This window comes from Stegastes partitus, unplaced genomic scaffold, assembly GCF_000690725.1.
Source record: "Stegastes partitus isolate 25-593 unplaced genomic scaffold, Stegastes_partitus-1.0.2 Scaffold490, whole genome shotgun sequence".
Lineage (NCBI taxonomy): Eukaryota > Metazoa > Chordata > Actinopteri > Pomacentridae > Stegastes > Stegastes partitus.
The window spans coordinates 42,622-55,967 of NW_007578221.1; the positions used below are offsets into that span (position 1 = coordinate 42,622).

The 13,346-nt window shown below is 43.7% G+C and overlaps 1 protein-coding gene across 3 annotated transcripts in view; it reads right to left on the reverse strand.

The window, feature by feature from the left end:
* The window catches only part of ehbp1 (EH domain binding protein 1), a 182,243-nt gene that overhangs the window by 17,835 nt on the left and 151,062 nt on the right, over positions 1-13,346 (reverse strand). For 2 of the 3 annotated variants that reach the window (XM_008287210.1, XM_008287209.1), the window contains 2 exons: positions 3,195-3,294; positions 1,374-2,275 (listed from right to left, as the gene is read on the reverse strand). In XM_008287210.1, coding sequence (XP_008285432.1) covers positions 2,152-2,275; positions 3,195-3,294 — 224 coding nt within the window. In that variant the 3' untranslated portion in view covers positions 1,374-2,151. Of the gene's footprint in view, positions 1-1,373; positions 2,276-3,194; positions 3,295-13,346 lie in introns of those variants that run through there. The other variant, XM_008287212.1, reaches the window with a different exon arrangement.

The following is a 13,346-nucleotide window of genomic DNA, read 5'->3' on the forward strand; positions in this document are numbered from 1 at the left end:
CACACACACACACACACAGGTGGACACACAAACACACCTGTGAGATGTAAACAGACAAACAGAGACCAACAGATCCTCACACACACTGACTGTAACGCACACACACACACACACACATGCAGCTCTCCTCCTCCCAGCAGCTCAGAACTATCTGTGGCTGCTACAGAAAGGTAAAGCCTGTGAATGTTAAGTGCCTCCCTTAGGGAGGAAAATAAGGCCGGCTGATAAGTTAGTCAGCTGCAAATCCAACAAGTCCACATGAAGGCAGAGAGGACGGCGGTGACACGACACACACACACTATCTCTGCTCTCTCACCTCCACACACACACACACACACACACACACACACACAGGTGAGCAGGCAGACACTTCATACAAATCCGATATGTAAAGAAATGTGCACTCAGAGAAGCAGCAGGACGACACACAGCTGCTGACAGTAACACACATGAAGGAAACACACAGACACACAAACACAGAGCTCAACACAAAACACACAAAACACACACTCTGGCACGTGAAGCAGAAGAAGTGAAATCCTCTCATTTGACTGAAGCTCAATAAATAGAAATAATAAATAAATAAATAAGGTGGCTGCTGATTGCTGCACATCTGCTGCAGCTGGAGACGAATTAGCAAAGACTTCAACACCTTTGTATACGTAAAGGTGCAGACAGGAAGTGTTAGCCTGTGATGCTAACTGACCTGTAAGGTGGAATAAAGTAAGGCAGACTGAAGTGACACAACACACACACACACACACACACACACACACACACACACACACACACACACGTGAGCAGGCAGACGCTTCACACAAAGGCGCTGCATAAAGAAATGTGCACTCAGAGAAGCATACAGCTGCTGACAGTAACACACATGAAGGAAACACAAAGACACACAAACCCAGAGCTCACAACAAAACACAGAAACACAATAATACGATATAATACAATAAACACTGATAATAAAGCGGCCACTGATTGCTGCACATCTGCTGCAGCTGGAGACAAACCAGCAAATGTTTCACCACCTTTCAACACCAGTAGGTTCAGACACACAAACAGTCGCACACTGAACCAAACACACGCTCCGACACGTGAAGCAGAACGGGTGGAAGCCTCCCATTTGACTGGAGCTGCAGACGCGCCGCGGCTCGATAAATAGAAATAAATAAAAGTGTCCGCTGGAGACAATCAGGCCGGACGCAGCAGCGTTCGGTCGGCTGCAGCTCCGGCTGGGTGTCTGTCCCTCCGCTGCCTCCCCGCCTCCTCTCTTGCTAATTACAATTGATTTATTATGGACCAGGTATCTTATCAGGTGCCCGGTGAAATTACAATGGGTGTCCGAAGGCTGTGTGGAGAAGGAGTGGGGGGAGGGGGGGGCGGTGGTCAATGTCGAATAGCAAAATCAATTAGCATTGATTGGCAAAAGGTTCATTTTGCCAAAGAGGACGCAGTCGAAGGGGATTAAACTTCCTTGGCCCTCTGACAACTTTGATACGACACAATGGCTGCTTTTCTGGCTGCGGTGTAGTTAACAAGCTTTCAATAGTATAACTGCATCGTTTTTTTTTTTGTACCTCACAAACCCGGCTCTCAATGCAGCTGTGGCTAGATTTCAAATCAGGCATCGGCTAGTCTGGCCTGGCTGAGAAACAGATAGCATTGATCAAGTATCAGGGAGTGAAATCCCCTCGCAAGCTCGCATCTTAATCCTCATCAAGGAGCAGAATTCAAATTGCGGTGCTTCGGGCTCCTGATGAAGGCTGGTCAACAGCCAACAAGTGGACAACATGCACCAAGGACTCACAAAAAACCACACGGGCGGAGAGAGACGACGCGCTCAGACTGTCCTGACAGCAGCTTCATCGCCCAGAGACGCAAAACAAACCACAGCTGTTGGATTCTGGCGACTCAGTAAACATCATCCAGATGTTGTGTTTTGCTAAATTAGTCACAGCATTCAGGAATCAGTCAAATTAAGTCCAGCTGTGCTTTAAAAAGGGATTTCTGTGCACATTAGTGGTTTTTCTACATCACCAGGAACATAATGGACTCTGTGGTGGAAGCTGGTGGAGATGTCAGGTTGTCAAAGTGCATCAAAACGCACAAAATGTAGAGTTTCATGCAATTTATGCTGCGACTTTTCTAAATATGAACCCTGTGCAGCCTCCCTGAGCCCCACTGCGCCGCCTTACCCTCGATGGCCAGCATGGCTCTCAGCTCCCTGTTCAGCAGTTCGAAGCGTCTCTCCAGATCGTGTTCTTTCTCCCTGTGGCAAGTTAGAGAGAGGAAAACACACACACACACACACACACAGACACACACACACAACAAAGTTCATCAATATGTTAATGACTAAATCATTAAGTACTTAAAGAAACCTGCAATAAACATCGATTCTGCTACTCGCCTGGACCTTCTCCGGCTTCGCATTAATCTACTGCACATAACTGATACTCATAGTGCGCTCACACAGCCCTGGGTGGATCTAAACGGAGGCGAAAACGCATTAAAGCTAAACGAAGGAGCAGGAAAAAGGGAAGAAGATAAAGGACTGAATGTGCATCTATGGATATTTCATGCCTGTGCGGCGCTGCTCATGTGTGTTTGTGTGCGTCTGCGCAGCACAAATTGAATTCTTCCCTCTTTCAGCCGTATTAAAAAATGAGCTAATTCGGCCCCTAATAGAATTTGTCCTTCACAGGCGTCTTTTCTCTTCGCCTGCACAAAGAGGGAACAGAAAGGGCTAATAATCAGCCCCTTCTGTCAATTGGCCACTTTAAAAGCCTCGCCTTTCCCACGATGTAATGTGATTATGAATACTTCAATCTCTCCTCCACTCGCACACTTTGAAACCCGCAAACGGGGAGAGAAGGGCGGCGCGCGCTAGCTAGCCTCCACCTGTCGCAGCTGACCACATACAAAGAGACTAGAGATAGAGTAGCGATCGCCACGTTTCTATTGATTTCATATCCCGACCGCATGTAAATCAATGCGCGGATAGACAGAGGGCTGAATGGAGTGGCGGGAACGCTCGCGCAGCTCCAACGGGTTTCATCTAACGCCTGAGTGGAGGCTTCCAGGTTTCTCAGCACGGGGACAGATTATAAAAAAAAAACTAGCTAGCGAGAGGTTTCACATAAAATAAAGTGCCTTCATTTGACTGTGGAGTGAAGGAAGCGACGTACAGCAGAGAGAGCTGGTTCTGTCGTCTGATCAGGGCGTTCTTCTTGTTGACCAGCATGAACCACTCCTGCATCATGGCCTCCTCCTCCTCCTTGTTGTTGCCTGGGGAGAGAACACACACACAAAAAACAAGCAGTTAAACTTTTATAAAAATCTCAAGCTGCTCCCTTTTAGAAATCACACAGGTTTACTGGTGAGTCTGATAGAAACCCATCAGAGGAGATGAGGCGGATAAACGCCGGCGTGGAGTCTCTTAGTCGGCATATTTCTGAGCGTGTAAATACACTCCTCGCCTATATTCCTTCTGTAAACATTCACACGCTTCACACCAGGTCCTCACAACGTCAATACGGCTTCAACCGGGGCGGGATTAACTCGGCGATTACCGTCGAGCCCCTTTACAGAGTGGAGCCTCTCACTGTAGGCCAATACATATCCCACCAATCACTCAGCGGGCCTTCGAGAGGACACGTCTCCGGGACTGGCTGCCGCTCAGCGTAATACCTGATCAGCACACAGAGATCTAGCCGGGCTCAGATGCATGGCTAATGTAAGCTTGGCCCGCGCCTGGGGCTAAAGCTCTGCGCTGTAACTTACTTACAAGCTACAATGATGGAGGGGATGCGAACAACTGATACGGACGAAGGGCGTCGAACAGTCAGACATTAGCCAGGTAGCAGAAACGGCCTCCGTTGGGTTGGACCTGGAATAAAGACGAGCTGTGGTGTCCAGTCGGACTCCCGCTGGGCGTGTTTTGGACTAAAATCAGATGATCTTAAGGTTTGGTAACCTGTGATCGCTCAACAATGACAGAGAGAAGCTGACTGGTGGTTAATGGCACTAAGGATGCTGGTTTGGGAGCAAAATATTTAATAACATAAATTACATCAAATTTCTGCACTTAAATTATCAGGATTAGTCCTTTAAACGTATTATTGCACAAACACCAAGATTCTGCACCAAAGCACCGGTTAAATGTACATTTAAAGGTGAAGGTGCTTCGTTTTCATCACTGGTTCATTCGAGGATTAGTCTCTTAACCCTGCTTCAAATTTCTTTTCTCTTTCAGTCAATTTGAGCCCAGAAATTTAAACCTCCACAAAATGATCACAATGAAAATTGTTACCCATGTTTCTGTGTGAATAGCCCTTTAAATAAAACTGAAAAAATGATGATGATCTCTTATTTAGACACCTTAATGGGCTCAAAGATAACAGGAGGGGTAAATAACTGATTGGCTGTTTTATCTATTAAAGTGAATTCATGCTTCCTAAAGCCCAAGATGATGTTTTTAAATGTCCACAAACAAATGATTTTCAGTTTACTGTCACAGAGCCACAAAAAAAACTGAAATATTAAAATTTAAGAAGTAAATTTGGCCTTTTATCTCTTGAAATATGACTCAACCTGATAAATCCATCATCAAACTAGCGGACACTTAACGGGTTAATTCATGATTGGCTGCAGCTCCAGTTAGACATATTGTCATAAAACACCATCAGAATCTTTCTGTGTGTATTTAGCTATTTATTTGTTTAGTTAAAGCATTCAGATTAGAAATCTGCAGGCTGTTTATTCTCTGGTCAAAGCATCACTTTGTGCATAAACGAACCGCTGTGGTCACTCCACTTGGATCCGTTCACGTCTAGAGCCGGCACGTGAGCGTCGTGGCACTTGAGGTCAGTTAAACGGCGACGGCGGCATTAATCCGACACTCGGTTCGTCTGCGAGGAGAAAAACGGATGAAAACGCGCGAGATGAAAGATCGTCTCAGGGCTTATGTTATTATCGCTGGCTGCTGAGAGGAAGGTTTGAGCCGCCACGACAGACATCACAACAGAATTAACACCGAGAGGACTTCTGTGACACTTATTCACTAATTAAGCTCCGGTTTAAAGAGATGCAAACGTTTCTTTAACCGTCTGCTGTTTGTTTGTGATGGATTCAGCCAATAGCTGATTTAGAGCAAACACCTGCGCAGGAAAGCAACCTGTAAATGAATGATTTAGCAGCTCAGGACAGGAGGAAACCAAATAAAAAGGCATTTCTCCAGCGCAGAGCGAGGGAGCAGCGGGCCACTGCGTCACCGATGACAAAAGGCAGACGCGTGGACGGATGTGTGCACGGACACCGGTGAGCGTGTGGACATTTGAGATACTCTGAGCCAGCAGATGTATGTAATTTCATTTAGGAGGAGGGAGCAGGGAGGAGGAGGAGGAGGAGGAGGGAGAAAAAAAAAAAAAACGAATGAAAGAAAGCTTCAGGATTTAGCGGAATCGGGGGCTCGTGGATTACTGTAGTCAACTTTGAAATGGACGACACTCGGAGGGGGGATAAAGCCGGCGCTGACAGGTCATTGTGCTGCCTCGAAGTCAAATAAAACAAGCAAATAATAATGGCAAATATTAAGCTCCTGTGACATTGTGGCGAGGCGGGTTGGAAGACGAGGGGGGATTATAAAGCTATATCCCCCACCGCTAGCCAGCCAGCAGCTACCAGCCAACCACGCTTTATGAAAGGAGGCGAAGGGAGGGAGAGGGAGGAGAGAGGGAGGCAGCGAGGTCAGAGGAAAAGGTAGGAGAAGAGAAGAAGAGAAAAAAAGGAAGGAAGGAAGGAAGGAAGGGAGGGGAAGTGGTGAGGAGGTAGGAGGTAGGAGGGAGGGCGAGCAGGTGAGTGAGGGGACGGATGGATGGAGGGAGGCAGGACGAGCGGTGCAGGACACTTGACAGCTGCTCAGCATCCGCCTCCCTTCAGCCCGACTCTCCAGGGCTGAACTCTGACCTGCACATGGCACCTGACTCTTAAAGAGACAGAAGGAGCTGCTTCACCGGGTAGATGTGGCTGCTAGAAAATCTCCTATTGATAAAAAATATGAACAGGACAGATAAGAAAACCACTGCCAGCTGCTATACTGGACTTTTAGTGATTCTTATTTGTAAAAATTAAACCTTTACTGCAGTGTTTGCTCTTTTTTAACACCAATCATAATTCTATTTACTGGAAGGTACTTTTGCAAAGCACCTTGTTGTCTTAGATAAACAATATTACTGCACGTGTAATGATCTTATCTTACATATATATTGCATGTTAGTTTGTTTATTGCATTATTTTTTTCTTTGATGTTTGATTTTTTTGCAAAGCACTTTATAATGTTGTTTTCATGAGGTGCTACACAAATAACACTATTATTATTATTATTATTATTATTGGGAAGGTGGCATTCAGAAAATACACTCTAATGCAATAAAAAATGATTTCCCATAGTCCCCTGATGTATTTAATACAGAAATGCAACCACTATGCAATTTTTATTATTGATTATCCTGTCATTAATTGGTTGATTAATTGGATTATTTGCCTTTTGTTTAGCCAGTAAAATGTCAAAGCATAGCAAAAAATGGTCATCTTAATTTCTCAGGGGTCAAAAGTAGTTTTTTTTGCCCAAAACCCCAAAATATTCAGATTATAAGGAGGATAGTTACATTCAAGAAGCTGGAAAATGAGAACACCTGCAGTCTTGCCCAGAAAAAATAATAACTTTAGGTAAAAAACAGTAAAGTTTGCTAAAAATAGTTGTCGACCGGGTTTTTTGGGAACACGTCACTGTTACTGAGAAAGCGATATACATTTGCAGTAAAAATGACACGAATCCCAAGAGAAAACTTTGTTAACACAGCTTAGTTTATGTATATGTTTAATTAAAAGAGAACTTTATCAGTGCTGATTGGCTGTCTCTTGTGAGTTGTAACCAATCAGATCGCGCTGTGGGCGGGACGTTGCTCAGGACCAGATTTTACATTTATTTACTTTATCAGGAATATGTTAAAAATAGTAATAATTCTACCAATAAATGAGAAAAACGGTTAATAATCAGCCCATAAAAAACAACAATGGCCGTTTGTGTGTAGTCGTAGATCTGCTCTGCTGCTCAAAGCATAAATCAAAGCTCTAATGTCGGGTGTGAATCCCACTGGGACGACACTTCTTGTAGAAATCCATCCACTCGCTGTGGCGTAATGAGCGCATCCATAAAACAACATATGTTAAGAGTGAAAACAGCAGAGAAACGAAAAGGAAAAAAAAAAATCAGCTCAACGTTGTGTTGTATGAAGACAAATGGTGTAAATATCCCTGGCAAGCCCCGCTGACACTGTGTCTGTGAATCCAGCCTTGGCTCGGAGACGCCGCGGATCCATGCTGGCTCTCAGGGGGCCATCTTGGATCAAAGCATCTGGCGGTTTGGCAGGTTGCATTCTGGGTCTTGCTTGCTCGCCTTACACGCCACTTCTCGGTGCTCAACACAGAGCGGGAACAGGCCAAACTCTGCTGAGACCGAAGCGATGAATTTGGCACCGGGACAATGTTTGATCAGGACATCAAAGGGTTAGTGGAACATGTCGGATGCAGATACACCGGGGTTCCCTTCCTACAGGAAACTTTATCGACATTAATATCATGCTTAGTGCTAGCTCAGCTATCAATGTGGACGCGCTGATGAGAAACCGAAGATACAATCAAGTCAAGACACACACACAGAGCTGAGATACAAGCGATAGACATATCCAACCAGCCTCTATCTGATCGCCTGCTCGCTTCTTCTCTTGTTTCCGTCTCGGAAACGCAACCGGGACACGATGACACAAGCGCTGTCCTTCAGGCATGAAGAGGAAGCTGGTTAGCATAGGTCACCGGGTGCTTGTGTGCATCCGTACGAGAGAGAAATAAAGAAATGGGGGGAAAAAAGAGAAAGGGTGAAAAAAGACAGAGTGAGCCTCAATAGCCAAATAAGATTAAGATAGCCATCTTGGCCACTGTTCCATTCAGTGTAGATAGGAATAATGAAACCCACCCCGAGGTGCTGCTGGCCTGCTATGGCTCTGAATCAAGTGTTCAATGCAGTGCCTGGCCTCACTAAACACATGCAAGACTTGGTTTTAGAGAGTAAACATAAGAATTGATTTGCCAGGATTTAGGAATACGAGCGAACAGCATCTGTTTGGAGACGGAAGGTTTTATTCTCTCGAGCCTCAAAGTGTAAAAAGAGGCGACTAAACATCCAAAAAAAGCTGCACTGCTTCATGAAGACTACAGTTAGTTCAATACTTTATCTTTTATTTCCTTCTTTTATCGTTTATTTCTAACTTACTATTTATCTGATGAAGCTCGAGCATCGAAACGTCGCCCATAAATGTTTTTTTTCTTTTTGCAAAACTCGTCTCTCCTTCATCTGAAAAACTCTTTTGTGCTTTAAATCATCCATCAGATATTTGTTTCCTTAATATATGAAATGTTGTATCTAACGATTCTAAACCTGGATATTTAGTGGATCCAGTATCCCACATTTTTCTGATTATTGGTATTTTCATTTTCTTTAACTGATTTCCAATAAAATAATAATTGTAAAATGTGCTACTGTAGCTTTTATGAAGCTGTCCTCTCTGTCATCAATCTGCGATTCTGAGAAATTTCGGCAATATCCGACATCATGAGCAACAGTCAAACAACATCGAACGATAAATTTCTAAGAGTTCTATTAATTTAAAAAATGGAAAACGCGAATAAACAAAATGCATTTCAATAAAGTTTTGTATTGGAGTTTGTGTTATTCTAGATTCTTGGCACCAATATTTTCATTTTTGCTGCACATCTGTTCCACGTCAGTTATGGGTCTCCCTGATCAGTAATAATTATTACACTGGGTTACAAAAACAGACTTTTTTGAAGGTTTCTAGGATTTTTTTTAACTGATTCAGGACGTTTTTGCAACGCTGAATCCAGAAATGACGTCTGCTTCTCTGTATCAGGTCAGGGTTTTACGCCAACGCGATTTTAAAAAATCATTTTTACCACTAAATCGATGACTTTTTTGACATTAGTGACTGATTTATTTTAGCATTTCTCAAATGAAATCGGATTTTAGAGGAAAAATGTCATTTTCTAATCCTTTGCATGAGCTAAATGATCCAAACGTTGATGAGCGTAAACATTTATAAAGGTCAATACAAGTAAATTACATGTTTCATCAAATCAAAAATCAAATCATTGAGCAAAACGGATGTAATATTTGGATTCAGCTCATTGCAGCTGTCTAAAATCTGCTCAAAATGGGTGTAGACCAGTGTTATCTATACTGGTTCTGACAAAAACAACACATCTTTGGACTCTTATTGTGAAACGTGTGATTTGTAAAAACACTAATCAGTTTCCTAAAATCCAAGCTCTGTGTGAACAACTAGTTTTTCAGTTTGCATGTAAGTAAAACTGAATTTAAGTGAGCAACACTTTATGCTTGATGATTAATTATAAAAATAAGGTTTATTTTCTCTAATTTCATTTATCGTTGGTTTAAATGTCAGAGGTCAACACTCTGACCTTCCAGTGATGCTGCAGCCTTCAGACCACCGGTTCATCCCACAGCTTACTACCTACACTCACTGGTTCAAGCAGAACATCTCTCCTCCCTGAGAAGCTTCTCCTCTCTGAGGGAGGAAAACGAAGCAGACAGAAAGAGAAACACATTAAAAGCTGCGATCACAGCACGTTCATCTCATTTCTTATCCCACCATTTTGTCATTTAATCCAATAGCTGCTAATCCAATTTGTCTATCGGACATGTAAAAAGGCGGAGGAGGAGGAGGAGGAGGAGGAGGAGAAAGAGGAGGAGGAGATAGAGCCCAACTTCTCTTCTGTGCTCGAGTCACTTTCTCAATTGCGGTTTATTTAGGGCCGAGGCGCACTTGTGTCGCTCCCATCGCTCTCTCCATCCGAGCGTCAAGCCCGTCTGATATCAGCGGGGATCAGGGAAGATGAAAGCCAAAGACACATGAAAGGAAATGAGAAAAGAAGGAATAAAAAGAACAGGATGAACATTGTTTCCTGTGATTAGGTAAGAGCTCGTTAAAAGGCTGTCACTGCAGCGATGTGAATATGCATGACAGGGGCCGGCCTAATCAGAGGCGAGGGCCGGAGGGGGGGAATTGTGTGGAAGGAGCCTCCTGAAGACTTGATTTAATTAATGTGAGTAGACGAGCGTCTCGTTAGGAAGCGGACTGGAGCTTGTGAGCGAGAAAAGGTTAGGCAGCTCTCACATTCAGCTTAAACATAATCTGAAACCTTTCAAGCTGGAGGAGATTTCCAGGCACCAAACCCAACAGATTTATTCTCCCTTTCTTCCCGTTACAGCGCGTTTTAGTCGAGGCTGTTATTCAGAGCGACGAGCAACACTCGCCGCGTTCACCGCTCAGCGACATTACAGCACTCGTGTAAGAATCAAACTCCTTCTGCTCCACGCTGCACATGAATCTCTGCTGCGCTGCCCCATTCTGCTCCGGCCTCGGCTGGAGTGGTGCTGAGGGCTATTTCTTTCAGGGAGTCTTGTACGAGGCCTTTTTAGCCGCCTTCAATGGCACAATGGCGCGAGCGTATAGAGCAGATTCCTGCTTTATTGAACCTGTGTATAATGTCCGCTGAATGGAACACATTAACCGATTCACGCTCACCTCCTTCCCTTCCTCCCTCCCTCCCTCCCTCCCTTCCTCCCCTCCAGACAGAAAAAGGAGAAAAGTAAAATACTAGGAGGAAAAAAAAAACCCTCCTCTCACACTGAGGCACAATGAGTGCCTTTTCCACTGGTGTCATTTGTCAACCACTGCTTGCTTTACAACATACAAAAGACGTGGAGGTGGAGGAGAGAGCAGGAGAGCTTCTGGAGGCAGGGAGGTGAATGAGCTCCTCTCCATAATCATAAGTGGAGCTGCTTAATGATTTGTTTCTGCTCAGACGTTACTCCAACAGCGGAGGTGCATGTCTCAGTCAGCAGGGGGTCACATGAGGCATTTAGTTTGAATAATCAATAATCAGAGAAAATCTGGACGGGATGAAAGTAAAATAAAAGATGCTGATATAAAAAACAAATGAAAGAATTAGAAGGTTTGAAATGAACATCTGTGGAGTAGTTGTAATTTTATCTAGAATGAAAATGCTTCAGCTTGTTTGCTCTGATATTCAGTCCATACCGGCCAACTGATTATTAATGAGTCTAATCGGAGCAGAGCGGTTCCTGGTCGTCTCTCCTTTGCCTTGATGCTTGACGGTAATAACAGCAGACATGAGGTCACGATTACAACCTATCAAGTCCACCAGGATTGAATATAAAACAATACCTCGCTCTGTAAACCAACAAGATTTAGGTAAAAACTTCCTACAACAAATATCTGATAACAAATCTGATTCTCTGCAACACAAAGAAGTCCTGCAGCTCTGTGGAACCACAACAACCACGACTACAAGTACGAGTCCTGATGTGCAAAATGACAAACTCATGTTGGCATAAATCTTAAAGAAACAACAGCAAAAGTTGGATTTCTTTCTATATTTTACAAAGATGTATAACATTTTTCCAAGTTTCCAGGTGTGACCAACACTGGGGGAAAAAAAAAGATTTTTAAGACTTAATATTTCTGTTTACCACCTCTATGGTGCTGTTTTCACTCTAGTCTGCACATGGACTCCATGCTGAGTGTATCTTCCAACAACTTGCTGCTCTGTACATCAACGCTGAGCCGTGTCACATTGTTTTATTGATAACGTTTGTTTTGTTTTACTTTCAGTCTCTCTAATTGGTTTCTATACTTGAGTTCTTTCTGCTCAAACACAGCCTGCAGCTCAGCTGAGAAGTCTCTGAATTTACATCACAGCAGAGTTTTTGTTTTGTTTTTTCTTACATGATCTGATTTTGAAATGACACACAGATGAAATATTGTGATTCTGAGCTTAGATTTTGTACATTTTTCCGACAAAGCGGAACGTCACGTGATCAGAGGATCAAATATGATTCTTGTCTAAAGAACTGCTCTTGAAACCAACACATCCACGAACATACAAAACGCAGCCTGAAGATTTTAGAAACAACGTAGGCCTGTAGCATCACTAATCACTAATAACTAAATCAGCTACCAAACGTTACAACGACATGTTAAGACTTGTTTAATCAGGCTCTAACCATAAACAGAATTTTTTTCCTGACAAACTAAACTAAGTTTTAGCGGACATCATGCGGTTCTGTTCCATGGGCTGATGGACTCTGGATGGCAGAAGGCAGCTTCATCAAAGTCTTTTCTTCGTCACTGTTTGAACACTCATAGGCAACGGGTTTGTTCTGCTAATGCGTCTCCTCCTTTGCATCCTTCTCCCCGTTAAACACACTCGTCTGCTGAGACTCTGCTTCGTCTAGGGAAACAGAAACGCGCTCGCCGCCGCCGTGCAAACACACCTGACCTCAGAGGCAGCAGCCGGCCAGCCTCCACACACCTCTCGTTCCTCCGCCTCAGAGGTCCAGAGGTGCTGGGGGCTCGGGCAAACAGAGCTCGCATAATGGACTCGCTCTGGAGGTGAAACGCTCGTATTATTACATTTTCTGCTGCTTGCACAAGAGCTGAAGAGTGTATTTGTGCAGGAGGAGTCGTTTACTTTCTCTGAACTCTTCTCCTCTTTGAAGTTGCTTAATAAGGAACGAGGGATCAGCTGAACACGGTGGCCGATATTTGGCATTTTTATCGGTAAATTATGGATCAATTAAATGCGCTGCTGCAGGTCTGATGCACAAAAACAAGAAACACAAGCAGTTACCACAAACCAGGGAATTAGCTTCTCTCACAGCGGCTAAGGCTACGCTAACGGCTAGCGGCTAAGTTAGCAGGCAGCCACAGATTAACCTGAAAACTATAATTAATAATGATTTAAGACCTTAGTGGTGATACGGAGAAGAGAACAGCAGACCTAACTGCAGGAGACAAACTGATGAATCTCAGTCCTTTAATCCCTCCTGTTCCTGTTTTACATCTTCAGTTATCGTCACCGTTAATAATGAAGAAGCCTCGTTATGAATGACAGGTTCTCTGCTATCACATTAGATTTAATGTATATCGGCTCCAAATATCGGCCTTCCTTGATCACCAATAATCAGTATCAGCCCTAAAAACAACAAAAACAAACATAAACACACAAAAACAAACAAAAACACACATAAACACACTGCTCCATCCCTGTAAGGAACTACAACGCAGTCAGATTAGAGCAAAACAAATGCCATTCCTGCAGTATTCTTGTTTTTTTATTTGTCTAGCAGAAGCAGCCAAGCCGTGACAATCACACAT